A 21501-nucleotide genomic window follows, 5' to 3' on the forward strand; every position below is an offset into this window, starting at 1 on the left:
ATTAGGCTATGAACAAAGAGAGAGAGGACATAACGACTCCACACAAAAGTAGCCATAGGTAGAACTCACCAGAGAATGAATTGCTATGTGATGGCAAGGTTACCTGCTGCATCACTTTGCCGATAGTATGTTGCTTTCACACACATTTTGCCAAGACCACCACAGACAGCCAGTTGTTGCGTACAGTGCTGATGTCAGATTGCAACAACGAGTGAAAGGAATTAAGACCAGCCTGCTACTCTTAACATAACCCTCTAATACACACACACATATAAGCACAAGTCTTAACCCTTGGCCCTAATCTGCCAGGTACTTTTATTACATTAAAATACAAAAAAAATTATGAACAAATTGTACTACAGCAATGGGCATTTCAAAAAGGTTCGCTTCCATAGTTTGCAAGTAACTCCAAATGCCTGCCAGTTTAGTTTAATGTATCTCTTGTATCCCCAACGTGCAGTAGCAAACCCCACACACAGTGTTCCTCTTATTGAAGTATACGGATAGCTAATGAACACTTCTGGACCACAGGCAAGCATGAAAGCAGGAACCGATAAATAATCATTAAGTATTCCTCCAGTTTCTAAAATGTAGTGAAAAATGGCAAAAGTCTTAAAATCCCCATCCATGTGAAGCAGAGCTCCTCCCTATCCCTTTTTCAGTGCAACTTGGACCAAAGGATGGGTAATCAGAAATTCACTCCTGGTCTGGCTCTAATGTCTCTGATGGACACAGGCAGTTAGTAAATCACTACCTACATAAATCAAATTTGTGGGTCACATTTGGGTTGCATGGCTAGGCTTATAAGGGCCCTAGTGGTCGTTAGCCTAGTATAAACCTATGAAGCTATACAACTAAACAAGAAATTTCACCGTAGAAATTTAAAAGTGTCACTTGGAACCTTCACAAAAACCTTACCAATAATAAAGAAAAACAAACACCTAAAACCAGGCATATTTATTAAACATTACTTTAAGTCACTTAAAAACTAAATAACGGAATGGGTTTGGCATCAATATGCAATTTCAGAACAATAGGAATTATGAAAGTTTAATGTCTGGAATTGACGGACTCTTTTTTTAATTTACTTGTAGAGCAATTTACAAACGACAGGGAGAAAATGGATGTTCTGCAAACTCAGGTTTAGTTGTGCATTACAAGGCTTTTTTTTGCTTACTGTGCTGCTAATGCGTAAGGTGACAAGTAGAATTAGTTTTAGACCATGTGCATACATACACTTACTGAATCAATAAAATATAACAATGTAAAGGTCACTATTAGAAGTAATAAAGAAATACAGAAAAACATGATGCAGCTGATTTACATACCAAAATATGCTTGTTAAACACTTTTGAGTCTCATCAACATGCATTTTCTAAGTATAAAACTTTCCTGGGAATTCATGAAAGGACCTAGCAGGACCCATATGGCTTGCACTAAAAAGACCCTGCTCCCATGACGCATTATGTTGCAGTTCAGGAACAGGAATTATGAAAGTTTATGAGAAAAGAGCTCATTATCGGCTGATTTGCATGCCTCTGAATCTCAGTTACTTCTGCAACATGTAGATAGGCATTGGTATTCTACACACACACACCACAGTCCCAGTCTTGTCTGCCCTTCTATCTAGTAGCCCCACCCCATATCTCCAGATTTGCTGAAGCACTGCTATGGCACAGCTGTAGTTCCCCTGTTGGCTAGTGTGTCCACCATCACTCTACATCCCTGTACCTGAGGAAGTGCCATTATTGCACACCTGTAGTTGCCCTGACGTCTATGTTTCCCCCCACCCCAGTCACCATTCTGCTGCCTATGCCATTATGTTGGTGACAGTGATTTCATCAATAACTTACAATCACCCATGGCAATCCAGCATTATTAAAGCTGTAACCCAGAATGATGTAACCACCCTTGCCTCCCATGAATATTAATGCCATACATACAGCTTACTACATTTAGTCTTCCACACTCAGAAGTAATATTTAAAAGTTTTTTAATGCATGGGTGTGAAATGACCTTTGTTTTTTTGTATAAAAAAAGTGTTCACATGCATAATAAATGCAAGTGAACACTTTTTTATACAAAAAAAAAAAAAACAAAAGGTCATTTTGCACCTTTAAACACGATCTTTAATGTGACAATACTGCAATTAATTTTGAGCCCACTTTTAGTACATCAGGTATTTATGAGTATTTTTTTAATATATTTTTTCTGAAGGGTTTGGGTGTCAAAGGAACATTAGACAATGACACCCAGTTTGCAGCTGTCAGCAGTTTTGGTCAGCTAGAGGTCTTGGTTCATGGCCTGGAGATCCAAGAAGTAATGGACAAACAAAAAGAAAAGGTCCTGGTACCGAGTCCAAAGATTCTGTAAAAAAATTAACAGAAATTACATAGAAAAAATGCATTAATTTAATGAGACAGTACAGTGATGACTGTAAGAAAAGCTATTAGGACTGTTCACAATATAAACAGCTATTACCGACAACTCTGGAACAAATGCTGTGCATTTGTGGGCTTTCCCAATGTACATCCTAGGGATTACGCTTGTATTTATATTATTTATTTAGTTAGTTATTACTTTTGTTGACAAGGAAAGTCTGACTAAGTTTAAACAACAATATCGCTTCTCAGCAGAAGCCCATGGAGAAAATCGGAGAAAAGTTCCACAATTACATACATAGAGTAAACATAACGATACAAAAAAAAAAAAACCCCCACAGCATTCTTACTCCTTACCCTGAAATACGACTTCTCATCGCTTACATGGAGCCACATTAAATACCTTACTAAAGACAAAGGCAAGGGTCTAGAGACCACTTCAGTTGTAAGACGCTGGTTATCCAGTCAAAGAACTACATATGATCTGTCTGGCATGACTTTCCTAAAGCAAATATTGCTTTCAGATATCTGCACCTAGTGAAACTTATTAGCCTAACACTATCATTTTACTTGTCACTATAAGCAGAGTTAGTGGCCAGCTAACACTAAACTTTGGTGCAGGGAACAGCTAAACTTTTTTTAAGACAAGACCGTTTTTCCTCAACATATCAGAACAGTCTGAGGCTATATAAATCACAGTAATTAATCCTCTCGGTTGGTATACCCCACCTTTTATCTGTAACTGTATACATACAGTCACTGTGCCATTAATAAACATATAACCCAATGACAGCAACCTGCTAGGCTGAAAATTCAGGACAAAAATCACATTAGTATATCAGATACAGGAAATACGTCACTAGGCAGCCTCCCTTACCTTATACACACTGGCAACCTCACTCAGTAACACAAACCTGTGGCAGGAATGTTTAGGAACACACAGGACACAAACAAAGGCCTCATCTTCCTGGCAGAACAACTCCAGTCTCCGTCTGTGCTCTCCACAACACTGTTCTGTTCTCCCATTTGTAGTACACATATTCTGCATCTCTTCTTTCCCCCTGCAGTTTGTTTCCTGTTGTATATACTGCAGTTTCAGTCTCTGGGAGCCCTGATTCATATCAGGCAGGAGTAAATTCACCATGTGCCTCTCTTTGGAAGTTCTTGTCTACCTTTAGGACAGGAAGGTTTTATTGTTCTTTACTAAATCCTATTAATATAGACAATATAAAACTGCTGCCCATAATCCAGAATCAAAGGGTTTCTAGCAAAAAAGAGTAATTAAATCAACTACTGAATCCAAATCCAAACACCGTAATAAAGGAAGCCCACCCTCTCTCCTTTTTTTTCTTGGTTTCATTCTTAGAGCACAGGAAACAGAACATGTGAAGAAGTGACCACCTCCATTTAAAGGGCCAACAGTCATTTTTACAAAGTTTTGCTTAATTATGTAAGACTGAATGTTTATTGTTTTGAACGTTCGTTAACTCCGTTTTTATTTCATGTATTCAAGTTTATACACTCAGCACATACTTATTCAAGTTAACGAAATGTAACATTTCTGGAAGTTCAAACACATAAAAACAGATAAAGTAATTTAATTTCCAAGTCTGTTTATTAACAAACCAGAGTGCTGCCAAGCTGATTCAGTAGTAAAGTATAACACATGAATAATTACTTGTAAGTGATTTTAATTATTATAAAACATAACTTCACTTAATGCAGTCTTTTTATGACGGAAAATCAACTGTCAGGCTCTGAGCTTTTGTTTACTTTATTCTCTGACTATATTTTTATACTGTTTTCATGTTAATAAATTAATAGCAGGTGAAATATAGCACTCATATTCCAATTATATTAAATACTAGTCTGTGATTTCCCCACCATACATCCAGTAATATAGCTAGAATTTCTTTTCATTGATAATACATATTTCTAATTTTGTTACCCAGTACAGAGTACTCGTAGCTATACTGGAAATGCATTAGATGTTCTTTGTTCACCATTTTTTTCTCTTTTTCTCCATTGCATATACTGTGAAACTTTTGTTGACAATATTCTCACGCTGTCCGGTTCGATTCTCAGCTAGAGCGTCTTCTGCGTGGAGACATGCGTGAATGGGCGTACCTTCGTTGAAGGTTGTGCATCAGGGCTGGTAACTCGGCATGTAAAAATCAACTACCAATCATTAGCGGACCGGAGTTCCGCTGTGGCGACCCCTAACCAGGAAAAGCTGAAAGACACAACAACAACAACAACAACATTATCCCTGTCAGAATATTCATCTTTCCTAAACGATCTATGTGTTTGTACAAAGTTGATAGTAATATTGTACTACAAAACACATTAGGAGCTTTTCTCCTCAGGCTTCCTCTGTTTTGGCCCATTCCAACTTTCCCGTAAACAAATACAAATAAATAAATAGTACTGTAATTCTGGCTTGCACAGATTCATTCGCCTCACTAAAGCATGGCTCCTTATTATCTGTACAGTACCGTGGTACATATTATTTATTTGTTCAGCGGGTAAGATGACTGATATATTCATCATTTTCAGCCACTACATGAGCTCAAACAGCAGAAAATACACCACGGTCTTTCAATCAATAATATTACATATAAAATAAATAAGTACATAGCAAAATTCAGAACATAGCAAGACTGAATGCCACATTAAGAGACCGAGAAAAGATTATTAAATGCATTCTGTTATTCATGGTATGGGATATTAGATTATGTAAATGACAAGCCCACTCAGAAGCTAATATATTTTTTCTCATATATGCACATTCTGTGTGAGTAAATAACTTGCTAAACAGGAGTGTCTGGAAGCCTTTTTCTTTTTCACTGAATTAAAATTAACTCTGTACAAGACAAAATATCTAAATAGCAGGGCCTTCTTAATTAGTTAGACTTGTAGTCCAGACCCTCTTACTTACAAGTCAAAAATTGTCAGTCCAGTCCAGCAACTTTGATCATTTGTCTAGTGACTGTAAAGAAACTACAAGTAAATGAAAGCAATTTGTGTTATTGCATGCTGCCTAGAGCAGGAATCCATGGTATCAAATCATGAATATTACAGACACAAAAATGTATCATTTCATTATCTTTGTCTGTTTAAAACTACTTTTTTCGTTCTGTGTCCCAGGTCATTTTGTTTCAAGCCTCACAGGACGACAACCTTTTGTAGTATTTCTGACAACGATGTGCATAATCTTCAGAACAAAACTCTCATCATCTGAGATTGCATTTGCATTACTTGGGGAAAAGCAAAGGTGTAACCCAGGTGGGGTGAAGGAGCAGCCACCCCTGGCATGAAGGGTTAGTTGGGTTTGATCAGCAGATGCCAGTCAAGCTTTAATGCATTACTGCATGCTGAATGCCAGTATTGTGTTTGGGGTCAAGACAGGACTGAAACATTAAAGTGTGTTGTTTAAACTGCAGAGAACAGTTGACTACAAATGTAGCAAGCAGGCAAATAGTTTCCTACAGTTTAAAAAATGATAAAGAGGACCCCCCCCTCAAAATGCTACAACAGCTCTGAGGACCAAGTGTCTTCATGCTGTACATTATCCAGGATCCATTCTTATACTGCTAACCACTGTGCTATTACACAAATGCACACTTGTTCTTCATTTAATCCATGTTCTGTGATTATGACAGCTGACAGCAGTATGTATTAATCCAAAAAATTACCTAGTCTGCGTAGAGGAAAACATTTATTTCTGTATCTTAGCATACCTCTTACACATCTAATGATGCAGGTTATATTTTAGACCAGATGTTGCTCTCACTCTCCCTCTGTTCTTTCATCTCTGTCTTTCTCTGTCTGTCTCTCTTCATCCCCCCACTTCTCTTTCTCCACAAGGACAATAGCTGATAATTACTATTACCAGTGCAGCCAGTCCTTGTTACCTTTTAGTACTTCATTCTGTGCTATACAGACAGTTCAGATTAGTAATAAAAAAATCCTGTGAGATAAGGCACGGAAACCATTTTTATACATATGTTTTGTTCCTCCACCCCCAACAGCTCACCATCAACTGTTACTATTGTCCATTGGGTCTATATTAGAACATTGAATATTTAACAGTTTGAATCACTAAAGGTCGACCTCTAATGATCGAACTGTTAAAACATCGAATGTTCAGAAAAAAATAAAAACAACAACAACAAAAAAAAAAATTAAATGGTGTAGGCAGGGGGTCAAGCCCCCCTGCACCCCCTACACCACCCGCTACTTAAATATACCAACTCCAAGACTGCACTACATTGAAGTAAACGGAAATCTCCTCTTACAGAGATTTCCGTTTACTTGTTCGTTGTTCTGCAGTTTCGATATACTCATGTTGACAACGTCAGATTCGACAATTTCAGCTTTCGAGAATGTAATATAGACCCTTATCCAGTCCCATCTACGGATTCCAGAAACCAGTGTTTCCTCTGACATAGTCTTCAATATTTTTTGGTAGATAATATAACCCTATGCAGTCTTTGCCAAGGTTTTGTTGCACCAATCCCTGCCCCAGAATAGACAAGCTGGCAGGACATGGAAACTGATTTTTGATCTAGACTTATATACATAAGACAAAAACTCTGGTGTCATAAGATTTACAATAAATCCTTACTAAGAAATGCCAGGATGGCCATCTGTACAAAGTTGATCCCTACCATGAGTGTGCCATGATGGCCATCTGTACAAGGTTGATCCCTACCATGACAGTGCCAGGATGGCTTCTGTACAAGGTTGATCCCTACCATGAGAGTGCCAGGATGGCCATCTGTACAAGGTTGATCCCTATCATTAGAGTGCCAGGATGGCCATCTGTACAAAGTTGATCCCTACCATGAATGTGCCAGGATGGCCATCTGTACAAGGTTGATCCCTACCATTAGAGTGCCAGGATGACCACCTGTACAAAGTTGATCCCTACCATGAGTGTGCCAGGATGGCCATCTGTACAAGGTTGATCCCTACCATTAGAGTGCCAGGGTGGCCATCTGTACAAGGTTGATCCCTTCCATTAGAGTGCCAGGATGGCCACCTGTACAAAGTTGATCCCTACCATGAGTGTGCCAGGATGGCCATCTGTACAAGGTTGATCCCTACCACGAGTGTGCCAGGATGGCCACCTGTACAAGGTTGATCCCTACCATTAGAGTGCCAGGATGGCCATCTGTACAAAGCTGATTCCTACCCTGAGAGTGCCAGGATGGCAAATATATTGAGATTGGCCTGAATGGGATTTCTTAGGCTGACAGGTGTAGCAGAGAGAATCTGCTTAAAATGGCACTTTGAAGGTAGAGAATGGCTTAGCCAGTATGCAGATGGCCTGAGGAGGAAAGATGAAGCAGGCAGGACTGTCTACCATCTCCCTTCAAGATGATACACATTGGAACCAGCCAGAATGACGTCAGATAATGAGTCAATTGCTGAAATATTTTTATGGCATAATTTGTGATGATGGGAAGGTGCTACAAGCCTAGCTTCTTTCCATGCCATCGTCTCTGAAATGCATTAACAACAGCCAGGAAAATTACTACAAAGAACTCAAAAAGTTACATCACACCTTCATTTACAAAATGTATAAATACTGTCACTGTTAGCGTGTCATAAAAATGTCTACTATTAAGATGGAAACAAAACAACCATAGAATATGTCAAATGAATAAAACTGAAGTAATTGATATAGAAATATTAATTAATATTTTAATTTCAGTTTATAGTTGTTTAATGAATTTTAGTAATGCATATGGCAAGAACTGGTGAAGATTACCCGTATAACTAGTCATTTGTTTTATGTTAATGTGTTTGTTCCTGTACATAGAATTTAAATAAATAACTATTTAAAGAAGCAAGTTTCTTTCCAGACCTAGGAGAAAAATACATTGAGTGCACAATCATGTTCTTCCAACATGAAACATCTAAGGATGCTCATTCTCACATAAGCAATGACCAGATCATATGTATACTTTATGTGAAGGGATGTGTCCTGATGGCATCATGAATTTTGAGAGTTACAGATATCATACCATCACTTTCTCTGTTTGGCCCTGTGGGTGGTGCATTAATATGTCTGACTATAGAGTCAATTGTGGCTAGGTCATTATCATATGTGGTAGCATGCTCTGTAAGCCATTAATATGTCTGACTATAGAGTAAATTGTGACTAGGTCATTATCATATGTGGTAGCATGCTCTGGAAGCCATAAAGGCTCAGTTGTACATCTGGGTGATTTTTGCTTTCAGTGGCAGGAGGAGGTGTTTTTGGAAGCGCTGTATCAGCTAAAAGTGCCATTATGACCACAGTGGGTGAGATGTGAATGCATTGTTGAGACTGAAGTGTATTGATTTGTTGCCTATGTGGCTTAAGCCACGATATAGTTAGTACCACAGCATGTGGGCTTAGAGTTACTGCTGTAATGGCAGAGGGGTATGGTGAGCCCTATCAGCAGGGTGACATGAGAGGTTTGCCCCATTTGAAATGGTATCTACACTTCTCACAGACTTAGTGTTACGTAGCAACGAGGGGTCAACAGTGAACATGACACAGTTGCTTACCTAATACTAGTATGCCTGCACCAGATGAGTAAAGGGCGGACTATGGTCCCATGGTATTAGAAAATGTAACGGGGAGATGTTTAGTACAAATGGGCACGACAGCAAATGCAGTAACTGACCTGCTAGGGGAGTGGGGTTCAACAATAATGGTTCAGGGTACTTTGCCAAATAAGATACAGTAATAGTAGTTTGGGTACTATATGGCTAGAAACAAGGTGAAATTAGCTCTGTGCTCAAACAGTTTATGCAACAGTGTCCAGATGTTAGTGCTTGATTTTCTGTCACATTGGTAGCACAATTACACACAGGCTGACAAGATAGAGAACCAGGTCCTAAATATGATATTAACTGTACAGCCTAGTAGTGTATGCATGGCAACAGCATATGTGTCAGTATGTGGGTGCAAGTAATGATGTAGAAAACCATACTGTAAAGTGGCCTGTTACTTCAAATATAGCTCAAACAATTCAAGTTTATTTAGTTGTTTAGTTACAGGCTACAATAAAACATAATAAGATGCAATTAAAAGAGACAATAAAACCATAAATAAGCTAGTATTAAAACCTAATAAACATGAGAATGTATCAGAATGTACTAAATACCATCACGTGCTATAGAGAATAAATGACCTTTGAGGGACAGTATCAATCCAGGGAATCGTCTTTAGATCAAACGTCCTGAACGTTGAGTGTCAAAACACTGACAGTCAGAACCTTGAATATGAAAACAAAACCTCCAAATTTTTTGCAGAGAGGACAAACTCCCTCTGTGTCTCCACACTTCCTGCTAATTATATATACTAACTGTGAGATCACACTACAATGGGAAAAGGGCCAGTGCCCCGATCCCCACTGTACCATGATTACACACTGTAAGTGGCATTTTCTACCTATATGTCAACATTTCCAACATCAACATTTAAGTTTTGATGTACTGTCTCTCGACATTTACATTCATCAAGATATTGTCATGTACACAAATCTGAATCTACATAGTGTAGGGCGCTTTCTCTTACACCAGTGAGGAGGTTCTGGAGATGCTGAGCTTGATAACTAATTATATATGCAATTTGCATGTTGTTGCTGGAAGGCAAGTTATTGGTTGACAGCTCTTAGCACTGCAGACAGGTTCTCTTTAAATGAGAGGTAGAGTTTTTCCCATTGTTACCCAAGACTGTGCCAATTCAGAATATGTAAATAAAAATCTTACTCAGATAATAATAGTGTAAAGATGTTAGCACGTTCAGCCATTAGTCAGGTACAGCATCTAGACCTTTGTCATTCCACTTAGGAATCTTTTTTAATTCTGTTTTGATTTTCAGTCACTTTATTCCATTTTAGATATTCTATTTTAGTATTTCTTACTGTTTCCTTTGCATTTTTTCATCAATTTAGTATCAGCAACAGGATTCGCACAAATTTTCCCATGATTTGTTAGTTTCTTCTAGTTTGGGTAGTGCTTCTAATGTTGGTGTCTTCTTTCCCAGTTCTCAAAACATCTGTTTTTAATCATACATTGCATGGTTTGTAAATTTTCTTTACATTTCTCTACATAGCTTTTCTCCTTTTGCTGATCTATTTTTTACTTTATTATTCAAAATAATACAGCATAAATCTTGATTTGTTTTAATGTTTAGTGTTACTTTGTCTTTTTGCTTTTTAAGTTTAACAGTTATTTAAATAGTCTTTTTTAGGCTGTCATACACTTCTAGGGTAGTATGTCATTCTTATTACCGTTGGTAGGCAGTTATTTGTTTGTATGGTGAACACAATTAACTAAAACCCATGTGTGGACACATCTTTCTCTTTAGCCTTGATCTGTATAAGTGCTTATACGTTTGTGCACTTCTGAATGTGATACTACATGTAAATCACTATGTCTTTATACACTAGCAAGTGTATGTTTTAATCATTTTTAGTTGCTTGATTTTATTGTATTGAAGTGGCCGTTTGCCACATCAGGCTTGTTTTCAGTCATTACTTGAACACAACCATACTGATAGTAGGGACCGTGTTTATTTAATAAACATGTGATGGGAGTGTCTTATTCATAAGGACTTGTAGCATTTAAAGAGCGCTGATTTCGCGCACTTTTTAACCTCTGAAGAAGCTACCTATATAGAGTAGCAAAAACGCTGTTTTACTTGTCTGTACAAAACTAAATAAAATTGCGTTAAGGTCTTATGCACGAGCAGACTTCTTCTTGACTTGGAATCCTTGAGGTTACGTTTGTGTGTGGATTTACCTAGTTTGTTAGTGTTACTTTAATGATACTTTAACAGATTCATAGGTTTATACCAAGCCGGCAGTATATCAATTATTATAGATTTAGCGAATAGGGGCTAAGATTCACAGATGAATACCGCAAAGAGCAATATTAATTACCAACCATACCAAGGGTGCATAAATTCAAAGACAATGTGTAATACATGTCTTCTTAAATGCAAGCCACCCTATGAAGCAAATACCTGACAATTTGTGCTGTACTTGGTTGCAGAACTTATCTAAGAATGCTACCCAATTATTTTGTAAGAGAAACCTTTGAAATTGAGCTGGTGGTTTAGATGATGGTAGGCAGTTCTATTAATATTGGAGATGTGTAGATAACAGAATAATCCAAGTTGAAAATAAAGGTGATGGAAATTGGAAGGAGCCAAGGAAAAGGAGAACATAAGAAATATCTCAGTTTGTATTTAACACTTACTGCATTCGATACACCTACATGGTTTCTTCCCTTTCAGTTTTGATTCCAACATATTTAGGCTTTTAATATGATAGAAATGACTCCATTCCAAATTTAGGGTATAGTTAAAATTCAGGAACTCTCTATATCTTCAGCCTTTGATGTTTGCAAAGTGTATTCTCTTCAGGACCGTGCAATGCACCTAGAATTGCTTCTTTCTGTTTGTAGTTCATATGGAATTACCCATACTGGTAGCGTATATAAGTATGCTTGAAAATTCTTTATAAACAGCCCAGTTGCTCTATTACTAGAACTATCCAGGGGTGCTTGTTCCACATTGTTGTAACATGTTCTGAAAGGTTATTATTTTAAGTACATCAGTATGCAGGACACTACAGTCATTAGGTGTAGTCGGCTCAAAGGCCCTTATAAGCCTATTCAAATTTTACCCTTATTACTATGATCAGCACCTGTTGCCCCTATCCAAGAGGGACACAGGTGGAACCCCTGGGGTGAATTTATGGTTACCCATCCAATCATTCAGATTGTGTTTGAAGAGGGCCAATGAGGTGCTCTGTTTGATGTGAAGTGGGAGTCTGTTCCAAAAGTGTGGTAATCTCTGGGAGACAAATTTATCCTTCCAGCAGAATCTATTGATGTCTCATACCAGTTTTAGGTCTTTAGAGCGAGTAACTCATGTGCCATTTACTTGCAGATGTGCAGCATTTCCAATAACGCAGGGTCAGAGATCGCCTTATATGCAGTGTAGAGATCACTTCTGAGTAGTATGTATAAAACAGAATAAAGTGACAGTAATTTCAGCCAATCCACATGGGATAGCTGCCTTCAATTTTCTTTTTGGGGAATCTTTGTGGACTCTCCAATTGCTGCAGGTGCTTTGAAAGGTACATACCAAAAGGAGCATTGCACTCAATTATTGGCCTTATGAGTGAAGATGATAGGGAGATGATAACTTGACTTTTTCTCGGGGCAATGCCCTTACTTATGAGATGAGCCATACAGAATGCCCTTCTTACCACTCTGGAGACATCGTGATCAAAGGCACGGTTGCTGTCAACCTGAGTGCCCAGATATCTCACCACTGAGTGCGTACTTAGGGTATTGTCACTAATGTGGTAATTTGCAGAAGCATCGCTCTTGCTGAATGGGATGATAATTCATTTTTTTACATTGAGTTTGAGGCCATGACTTGGTATGGGTTTCTATCAGAGAGCCAGTTCTCAAACCACCTTATGATATAAGGGTTGATGTCTAGCTGGGAAAGGTTGTCAATGATGCCTGAGTGAAAAAGTGTGTGTCAAATGCCTTGGCCAGGTCTAGGTAGGCTGTTTGCACAGAGTTCTCCTCATCCAGGGCTCTTGTGACTGTCACAAAGATGTCCACCAGGTTTAACAAGCATGATCTCCCCTTGACAAATCCAAACTGGGTAGGATCTAGTGTTTGTAGATTATCTATATATTTTTTGATAAGGTCTATGATGACTATCTCCATGGCCTTGCAGATAAGGCTAGTCAGTCTAATAGGTCTGTAATTCCTGGGGTCAGTAAAAGCACCACCTTTGTGTTCTCTAGCTGAGAATTGAACTGGGCAGCGTCTTACTGTGAGGTGACAATGCTACCGCAGCACTACCACCGTGAAAAAAGTAGCCAATGGTGATGCTAATTCTTGTTTCAGCCCATGTAGGACACAGCCTTGAATGTTATCATTTCCCATTGATGCTGTGTTTTTGGCCTTTGAGAGGGCATTTATAACCTGCTCTTTAGAGATACTAGGTAGGGGACAGGTGGTAGGGGTGTCATGAAGTACATGTGGGGGGTGGGGGAGTGACGTTTTCACCAAACCTGTTGGCTGGCAGGTTAACTATATGCACCGGCTCAGTGTATGTGTTAGCATTAACTACCAGTTCCATACAAATCTGAGCATTACCTTTTAGGTTACGTATGTCCTTGGTTGAGGAAGCTAATTTGGATTCATAGTTTGCCTCGGAGGACTTCACAAGAAGTCTTATTTGCTTATTTAAGCTGAGGAGGGAGTGTCTCCATTTTAGAGCCTACTCCTTCTTACTCTTGGACAGCAGTTTCTTCCTTTTATTGTAAAGCCTGTTAACGGTGGTAGTCCACCAGGCAGGTCTGCTTTTTCTTGAAGAGCTTGTTTTGGTCCTAGCAGGTACTGCTGAGTCAATGCAGTTATACAGGTGCTTGTATTGGGCATTGGTGTACAGCTCAGCATAGTTACCAGTTCTGTTTGAGGGGAGAGGTGAAATGAAGCTATTTATAGCATTCTGTAAGAGCTTAAAATCTGCTTTGGAGAAGTTTTTTAGTCTAGTTGCTACTAGAGGAGGATCAGGTGTGATAGTTACCTCAAATGAGACTGAGTTGTGGTCAGATCTCACCAGAAATGAATTCACAGTGGGAGAGTTACAGTGGTCTCCCATATTTGTAAGCACCAGGTCCAGGATATTAGTGCCCCTGGTGAGAATGTAAACCAGCTGGTCCAGGGCATTGGAGATAACAAAGTCGAGGAACCTTTGGGCAGGTGAGTTTGAGCAAGAAAAATTTACCCAGTCAATGCTAGGGTAGTTAAAGTTGCCCAAAAATATTGTGTTAGGATGTATCTTAATAGACTCAAGTTGATCCAAATAGGCAGAGTGGGTGTCCTGATTCAATGAGGGGGTTCTGTAGCTGGCAATGACTTGAATAGGTGTCCTACCAGCAGTTAATTGCAGCTGAAAATATCTCTAGGGTGTCGTACTGTTTGACCAGTCTGGAGGTGTATTTATCCTTGATGAATACTGATACACCACCTCCTTTAGTTTTCTTGCCTTCAGTTTGAGGTCTGAATGTCTGGAAGGACATGTAACCCAGTATGGCTGGTGATGTTACCCTTTTTTCTTCAACTCAATGTCCAATTTTCTTGCTTTTATTTTTTTAACTGTTAGCACTAGTTGCTCTCGTGATCAGTACTTCTTCACTTGTAATTCTTTGCAGTTCATATTTTCAGTGCTTGTACAATGTAATATCTACACAACCCCAGTCAACAATTTTGCCACGTTATTGTACCTTTCAGTATAGACACTCAGATACAAGTATATTATAACCCCCAGTCAACAAGTTTGTCACATTATTTTACCTTTCAGTATAAACACTGAGATACAAGTATGTTACAGTCAGGAACAAGACGTAACCGTTTCTACTTGTGTACTGCAGAACCTACATTCATCTGTTTCTCAGACATTTTGTGAACCACTAGATATGCAGACACCATCTGAAGCTGCCATTGTTAGCCTTTCATCTTTTAGTTTAAATTCACCTGTCATTAGGTATTCATGCTTCAAATCTTGATCAACATATGGCTGCCCCAAAAGTTTTCCACACTTGCTGGTATAAATGTAGGCTTTCCAGATTTCTTCCATTTTTTCTCAAGAGGTTTATATTTTTCTTTGGCTTTTAGCATTTCCTGCTGCTACTTAGCTTTATTCCTTTTCTGGACTGAATTGCATACTCACTCATTTCAAATGTTTCGGCCAATCTGAGGAAGGATGTGATGCTGGTTAGAACTTTTGCTAAGCTTGGATCTGATGAAGTCAAATGCTATGCATGCAGGCTCACAACTAGAGCTGCATATGAACAGTTTGATAGTCCGTGAGATTATTGCAGGAAAACACAGTTACTACATCGAGCACATTTATATGGCTCCTATTTAATTTCTCCAAATGCTTAAGTTTTTTTTTACATACCCCTGACAGGAATGGACTCCGTTTCTAAGTCAGGCCATTATTAAAGTTCATGAAATCAGTACTGCTTCAGAATTTGATGTTACCCTTCTCAGCACCTGCAAAATGCCCACAATTGCCACCCTCTGCAGTTCATGCAGAGTTGCAAATACTGGCAGCATATTTAAGTACAACTGTAAATTCTTTTCTTACTAGTCCTGTTACTCCTACTACGATTGGAACTGTCTGGTTATCTTTCTTCCACATTATGCTATTTTAACACTTTCTGTCTCTCAGTATGTAAGACACTATAATCAGTAGATGTAGCAATTCTACCGGTTGACACTACTTTTGCCTTTTTTCTTGGACTACTGTATCTGTTTTTTTTACATCTATTTTTTTTGAGCTGTAATGAATGATACTATATGATATAAACTTCATAATTGTCAATAACACTTTGTGGTTTATGTTTCCAATGCTTGACTACTACTTCCATCCTGTTGTATTTGCACAATACCCATTACAACAGTCATGCCACATTATTGTGCCTTCCAGTATATAGCCATGCATATATCACACCCAACAATGAGGTGTGTAAGTCTTTCCAGCTCTGTTTTATAAAACCTGATTTGTCTGTTTCTCCTACTTTTTCAATGCCCTTTGTAAACAAACGTGTATGTTCATAGGTTCATAGGTAGGTACTAGGCTATCAGCCCGAGGACATTTATAAGCCTAGCCAGAGTGTGTCGGCTTTCGCCGCCCCGTTGATTAATTAACTGAGCCTCTGTCAAGCAGAGCCAATGAAGTGATCCCAGGGGTGTACTTTCTGTTACCCATCCACTCGTCAAGGCTTCTCTTGAAGAGTGTTAGTGAGGGGCTCTGCTTAATGTAGTTAGGAATTTTGTTCCAAAGCATGGGGAGTCTCTGTGACAGGAATCTGTCCCTCCAGCATGTTCTATTTATTGTTGTGGCGAGGTTTAGCTCACTAGAGCCATGGCTCACAGTGACTTGGATTTCTTTAGGTGGAGCATGTCCATCAATTCTGAGTTGGACATGGCTTTGTAAGTCAGGCAGAGATCACCTCTGAGTAAGCAATATGCCACTGAGTACAGCTGGAGTTTTTTCAGTCGGGCTGAATAGGATATATGTTTGAGGCCAGTAATCCTCTTGGTGAGGTGCTTTTGTGGTCTTTCAAGCTGTTGGAAGTGTCTTGTGAGGTACAGCCCAAATGGGGCATTGTACTCTATGATGGGTCTGATGAGTGACGAGTAGAGGGGCACTATAACCTCTTTATTTCTAGATGCAAACTCCTTAGTAATTAGATGGGCCACATTGAAGGATTTCCTAACTACTTTGGCAATATGATTGTCAAAGGAGAGATTACTATCTACCTGAGTCCCCAGATCTCTTATTACCTCTTCTGTATTAAGGGGGCTGCCCCCTATGTGGTAATTCGTGGGTGTTTTGTTTTTCCCAAACGGGATGACTATGCATTTTTTGGCATTTAGCTTGAGGCCATGACTTTGACATCAGGTGTCTGTCTCAGTAAGACCTTTTTGGAGGATGTCTGTGTCAGCCGGAAAGTCAATTATGGCTCCCAGTTTGCAGTCATTGGCAAACTTAGTTAGCCATATTCCTCCTGTGTTTGCCTGTACTTCTGTGAAATATATGCCGAACAGTAGGGATCCCAGAACTGAGCCATGCAGGACACCACTTGTGACTGATTTAGAGTCAGACCGGGAGCCCGCTATTCTTACTGTGTGAGTTCTGTCTGTAAGCCAGTTGGCAACCCATCTTGTGATGTAGGGGTTTATGTTCAGGCTGGTGAGTTTTTCTGTAATACCCAAGTGAGGAATGGTGTTGAACGCCTTGTTGAGATCAAGGTAGGCTGTGTGAACCACCTTTCCCTCGTCTATGGCCTTGGTAACTGTCTTGAAGAAGTCAACCAGGTTTAGTAGGCATGATCTGACCTTAACAAAGCCGAACTGGGTCGGGTCAAGTGTTTGGAGGTTCCCAATGTCTTTGTTAATGAGTTCCATGATGATGCGCTCCATAGCCTTGCAGACTAGGCTAGTCAGGCTTATGGGGGCGATAGTTACCAGGGTCAGTTGTGGCCCCTCCTTTGTGGAGCGGAATAACCATTGCTGTGCGCCATTCTATGGGCACGTAGCCTGTGGAGAGGATGAGGTTGAACAGCGTGTTTAGGTGGGGGGTTAGTTTGTTCTGTAGTTCGTGCAAGATGCAACCTGGGACACCATCTGGCCCCATTGATGCTGTGTATTTGGCTTTTGAAAGGGCTGTTTTCACCTGTTCTTCTGTGATTTCTGGGACAGTACACTTTTCCAGTATTGTTGTAGGCCCTTTTGAAGGTGAGAGTGAGGTGAAGTTTGCACTGAATCTATCTGCCAGTATGTTGGCAATATCAGTAGGTTCAGTATATTTTGTGCTATTTTGCACTATCTTTGAGCATATCTGTGAGTTGCCACTTAGATTCTTGACATAGCTAAAGAAGGCTTTGTGGTTATCTTTCGAATCCTTGGCTATTTTTCTTTTGAAGTTAGCCTTGGATGATTTTATGAGGGACCTTAGTTTCTTACTGATACTGATCAGGGATGTCTTTCCTTCTTGGGATTTGCTTTTTTTCTGAACTTGTTTCCTCCTTTTGTTGTATAACCTGTTTATGGCAGGGGTCCACCAGACTGGTTTCCTTCTCTTAGGGGAGTGAGTCTTGGTTTTGCTAGGGATGGCACGATCCATGCATCCTTGTAGGTGCTGTATCCAGGACTCTTTGTAATCTTCTGAGCTTGTAGCCCACTATCTTGGGCTGCCATTATTAGCCTTTAATCTTTTGGTTTCAGTTCAGCTCTCCTTAATCACTCCTTTGTTAAATCCTGGGTAATGAGGTTCTTCCAGACGTTTTCTAAACTTGCCGCCATATTTGTGGACTTCCCAGTTTTCTTTCCTTCCCTTCTGGTTCTTTTCTGTATACTCCTTCTGTTTTTGGCACGTTCAGATGGCATTTGATTTTTTTCTCTACTTTTGGTTTGATATCCATTCCTACTTTGTTCCACAATGTTTCTGCTAAACTAAGCAAAGATGTCATTTTAGACTTCTTCTCTTCATGCTTTAGGACTTTCTCTATGTTTGGATTCGATTAGGTTAGTACACATCTACGTATAAAGCCCCATGAGTGCACATTTACAGGTGTAGTCTCTTTCTAGGAGGCTCATACCTCCTTCAGAGCAAGAGATATATAATCTTGACATGCATTGATTTTTATACATCATTTTAGTAAACTTCAAGTATTTTCCTTGTCCAGCTGATTCAATACTTTTCAGGGCCAGTGAATAACACCAAAGCTGTAAGTTAGAATACAAAAAGGAAATAGGTTTATAGCTTGGATTTTATTCCTGGATGTCAAGGCTGTTTTCAGTATTAGCTTTACTCTTTTGAACTATTCCATACTGAGCTTTGTTCTCATTTAGTTTTTACTGCCAACTCCATATATTTCTAAATATCTACACCCTTCATGCTTCTCATGTTTCTTTTTACTGCATTGCTGTCCCAGGTTGATATCTTCTTGGTGTTGCAGTTTCCCTTTAAAACTGTTATTTTATTTACATTTATCATGATCAAATATCACTCCTATATCATCTGAGAAAGTTTTAACTTATTGCAGTCGTGCTTTCAATTCCTCATCTGATGAAGTGTATGGTTGTAGCTCATTCATTAAAAAGTAGATATGATGTCTTTAAACCAGGCTGGTTTCTCGGAGTTGATCTGTAAATGTAGCCTAATTTATTAGGTAAACACAGTGGCGGCTGGTGATTTCAAATTAAAGGGGGGCTGCAGGAGACAGCTGAACAGGTGGGGCCAATAGGAAGGGGTGTGGCCAACTAGAAAGGGGTGGGGCTATGCTCAAATCCACAACAACTGGAACTTTAATTAAATACGCTGCCCTGGGTGCCAAACCATCATTACAAAAGTCCAATCAAGACAAAATGAAGTGTAGAAAAATATTTCAGTAACATGCTGAAAGTAGCAATCTCTGTGTGATAACCCCACTTCTAAAAATGCTTCTTATCCAAAAAAGACCAGCTGCCTGACAACAACTATCTACTTGTTTCATGGGGAAGACATGATCAATGTAAAAAATGAACAGCAAACAAGAAACAAGCTCAAGATAAACTGCTTAAAGGATTACTGTTCAAGTTATGGACCACACATGATAGACTGGCATTCTGTTTAGTTTACGGTTAAAACCTGCAAAGATGACTGCAAATCTCTAACAAATATAATGAGCTTCTGAAAATACTGCAATCCTGTCCTTTATTACAAATACTGTCATATGCATTTCAATACCTAAGGCTTATACGTTATCTAGTTATGTAAATATTCTCTGCATGGCAACAACGAAAAGGCTTTCAATGTTGGTAATTCTTTAACAGTATGCTTATTAAAGCTTACTTGCATATTACAATCTCTGACAAGCTTACCTGATGGTCATTAAAGCATTGCTACTTAAACATAGAGCAACAGGGTACTGTGACAGCATGCATTTTCTGAATAATAAGAAGTATAAATCAACAGTATAAAAATATGACAGAAAACCAGAATATTCTGCAAAATCAAGGACAGATGAAAAGCCATGGTCGTACTTGTGGTCTACCTTAGATTGGGGAATACTCTCCACACTTACACTGCATAACTGCTCCTTGCCTTGCTTGGACACATCCAGAGCCACTACAATGGGGAGTGGGGTGCAACAAGTGTGTCACAATTTAAAATGTCTCTGGCTGACAGTGATGGCTCTGACACTCATACCTCACAGCAAGAAATTTGGACAAAGCCATACATAGAAGTGGGACACAGGCCCAAAATAAGGACAGTTTTTAAATATTGCTCTTATAAACTTAGAAAGTAGTAGGTCTTGCATTAGTATGAATTTTCTGAAGGGTATGAAATCTGAAATTCAAATGTCTGCCATTATTTTATAACTTCAATCTTAAATGATTTGCCACTAATTTGCCAGAAAACCACAATTTTATGAAAAACAGACCAAAAATATAATGCAAAAATATAAAATTGCCACACAATACAGCTGGGAACCTATCAAAGAAAGGACACCTTTTTAATATTAGTACTGTTAACTTGAGCAGCTGACAAAATAAGAGCATCTACATGCATTTCTGAAATAAAGGTAATCTATAACTCTGATCATTACAGCTATTTATAATTGTAAACCCTCCACGTTTTTTTATTTCCAAAATTGCCATTTTGCAGAGGGATTATTAGGGGGAGAGCAACATTTTGAGCCAAAACTGGGGACAGTTGAGAGGTTTGGATATTCCTAATTCTATAAAGCGATTTATTTGCATGTACCTCTCAACATCTTAATGCAGGAAATCTGGACAAGGCCAAATATATTGGGGGAAACATACAAACAGTACTAAAAATTGCTCTTGCATAAACTTAAGACAGTTAATAGAATAACAGGTCTTGCTTTAGCATGCATTTTTCTGAAGGTTATGATGTCTGAAACTCAATGTTTGTCATTTAGTGACTTCATTCCTAAATGATTTGCCAGAAAACTACAAATTTTATGAGGAACAAACCAAAAATAAGAAACAAAACTCTATTCATTCTCCAAAAATCTGGACAGTTGAGAGGTATAGTTCAGCTGGGGCTGTCTTTGAATTTGCTGCCCCTCCCCCCCCACAAAATCATGGTCCAATGGAGCCTTCCCCCCCTGCAGCCATTTCAGTATCCCATTCCTTGGTTATTTCACCCCATTTACCATAAACACTTTTATTGTGCATACTGCTTTACTTCTGCGATTATTTGGATTTCATTTGAAAGTTTTATTTTGCATTTTACAGCACAAACGTTAATAGATACCTGCTAAACAAAGCAATGCAGTCTCACAATGAAAACAGACTTAGCATTAAAACTTCTCTGCCCTTGAAACTCAGATTCACTGAAACAGTATTGAAACCCACATTCAAAGAAAATACATTTTGCCAGTGGCAGATAAAGATTAACTTCGGGTTGTTTTCAAAATCATAGGCCCCTTGAACATGAAACATACACGTGCTCTTTGATACACCTTCCTGATTGTATTAAATTATATTCCTGGTACAATAC

General features: G+C 38.9%; 1 protein-coding gene across 1 annotated transcript in view; it reads right to left on the reverse strand.

Annotated features, from left to right (window-relative positions):
• Positions 1-21501, reverse strand: part of LOC122814467 (zinc finger protein 91-like) — a 493609-nt gene that overhangs the window by 150691 nt on the left and 321417 nt on the right. Inside the window, exon 13 of the mRNA XM_044087047.1 lies at positions 3259-3549. Coding sequence (XP_043942982.1) covers positions 3259-3549 — 291 coding nt within the window. The remainder of the gene's footprint in view (positions 1-3258; positions 3550-21501) is intronic.

This window comes from Protopterus annectens, chromosome 10.part0, assembly GCF_019279795.1.
Source record: "Protopterus annectens isolate FY-2018-M chromosome 10.part0, PAN1.0, whole genome shotgun sequence".
NCBI lineage: Eukaryota > Metazoa > Chordata > Ceratodontiformes > Protopteridae > Protopterus > Protopterus annectens.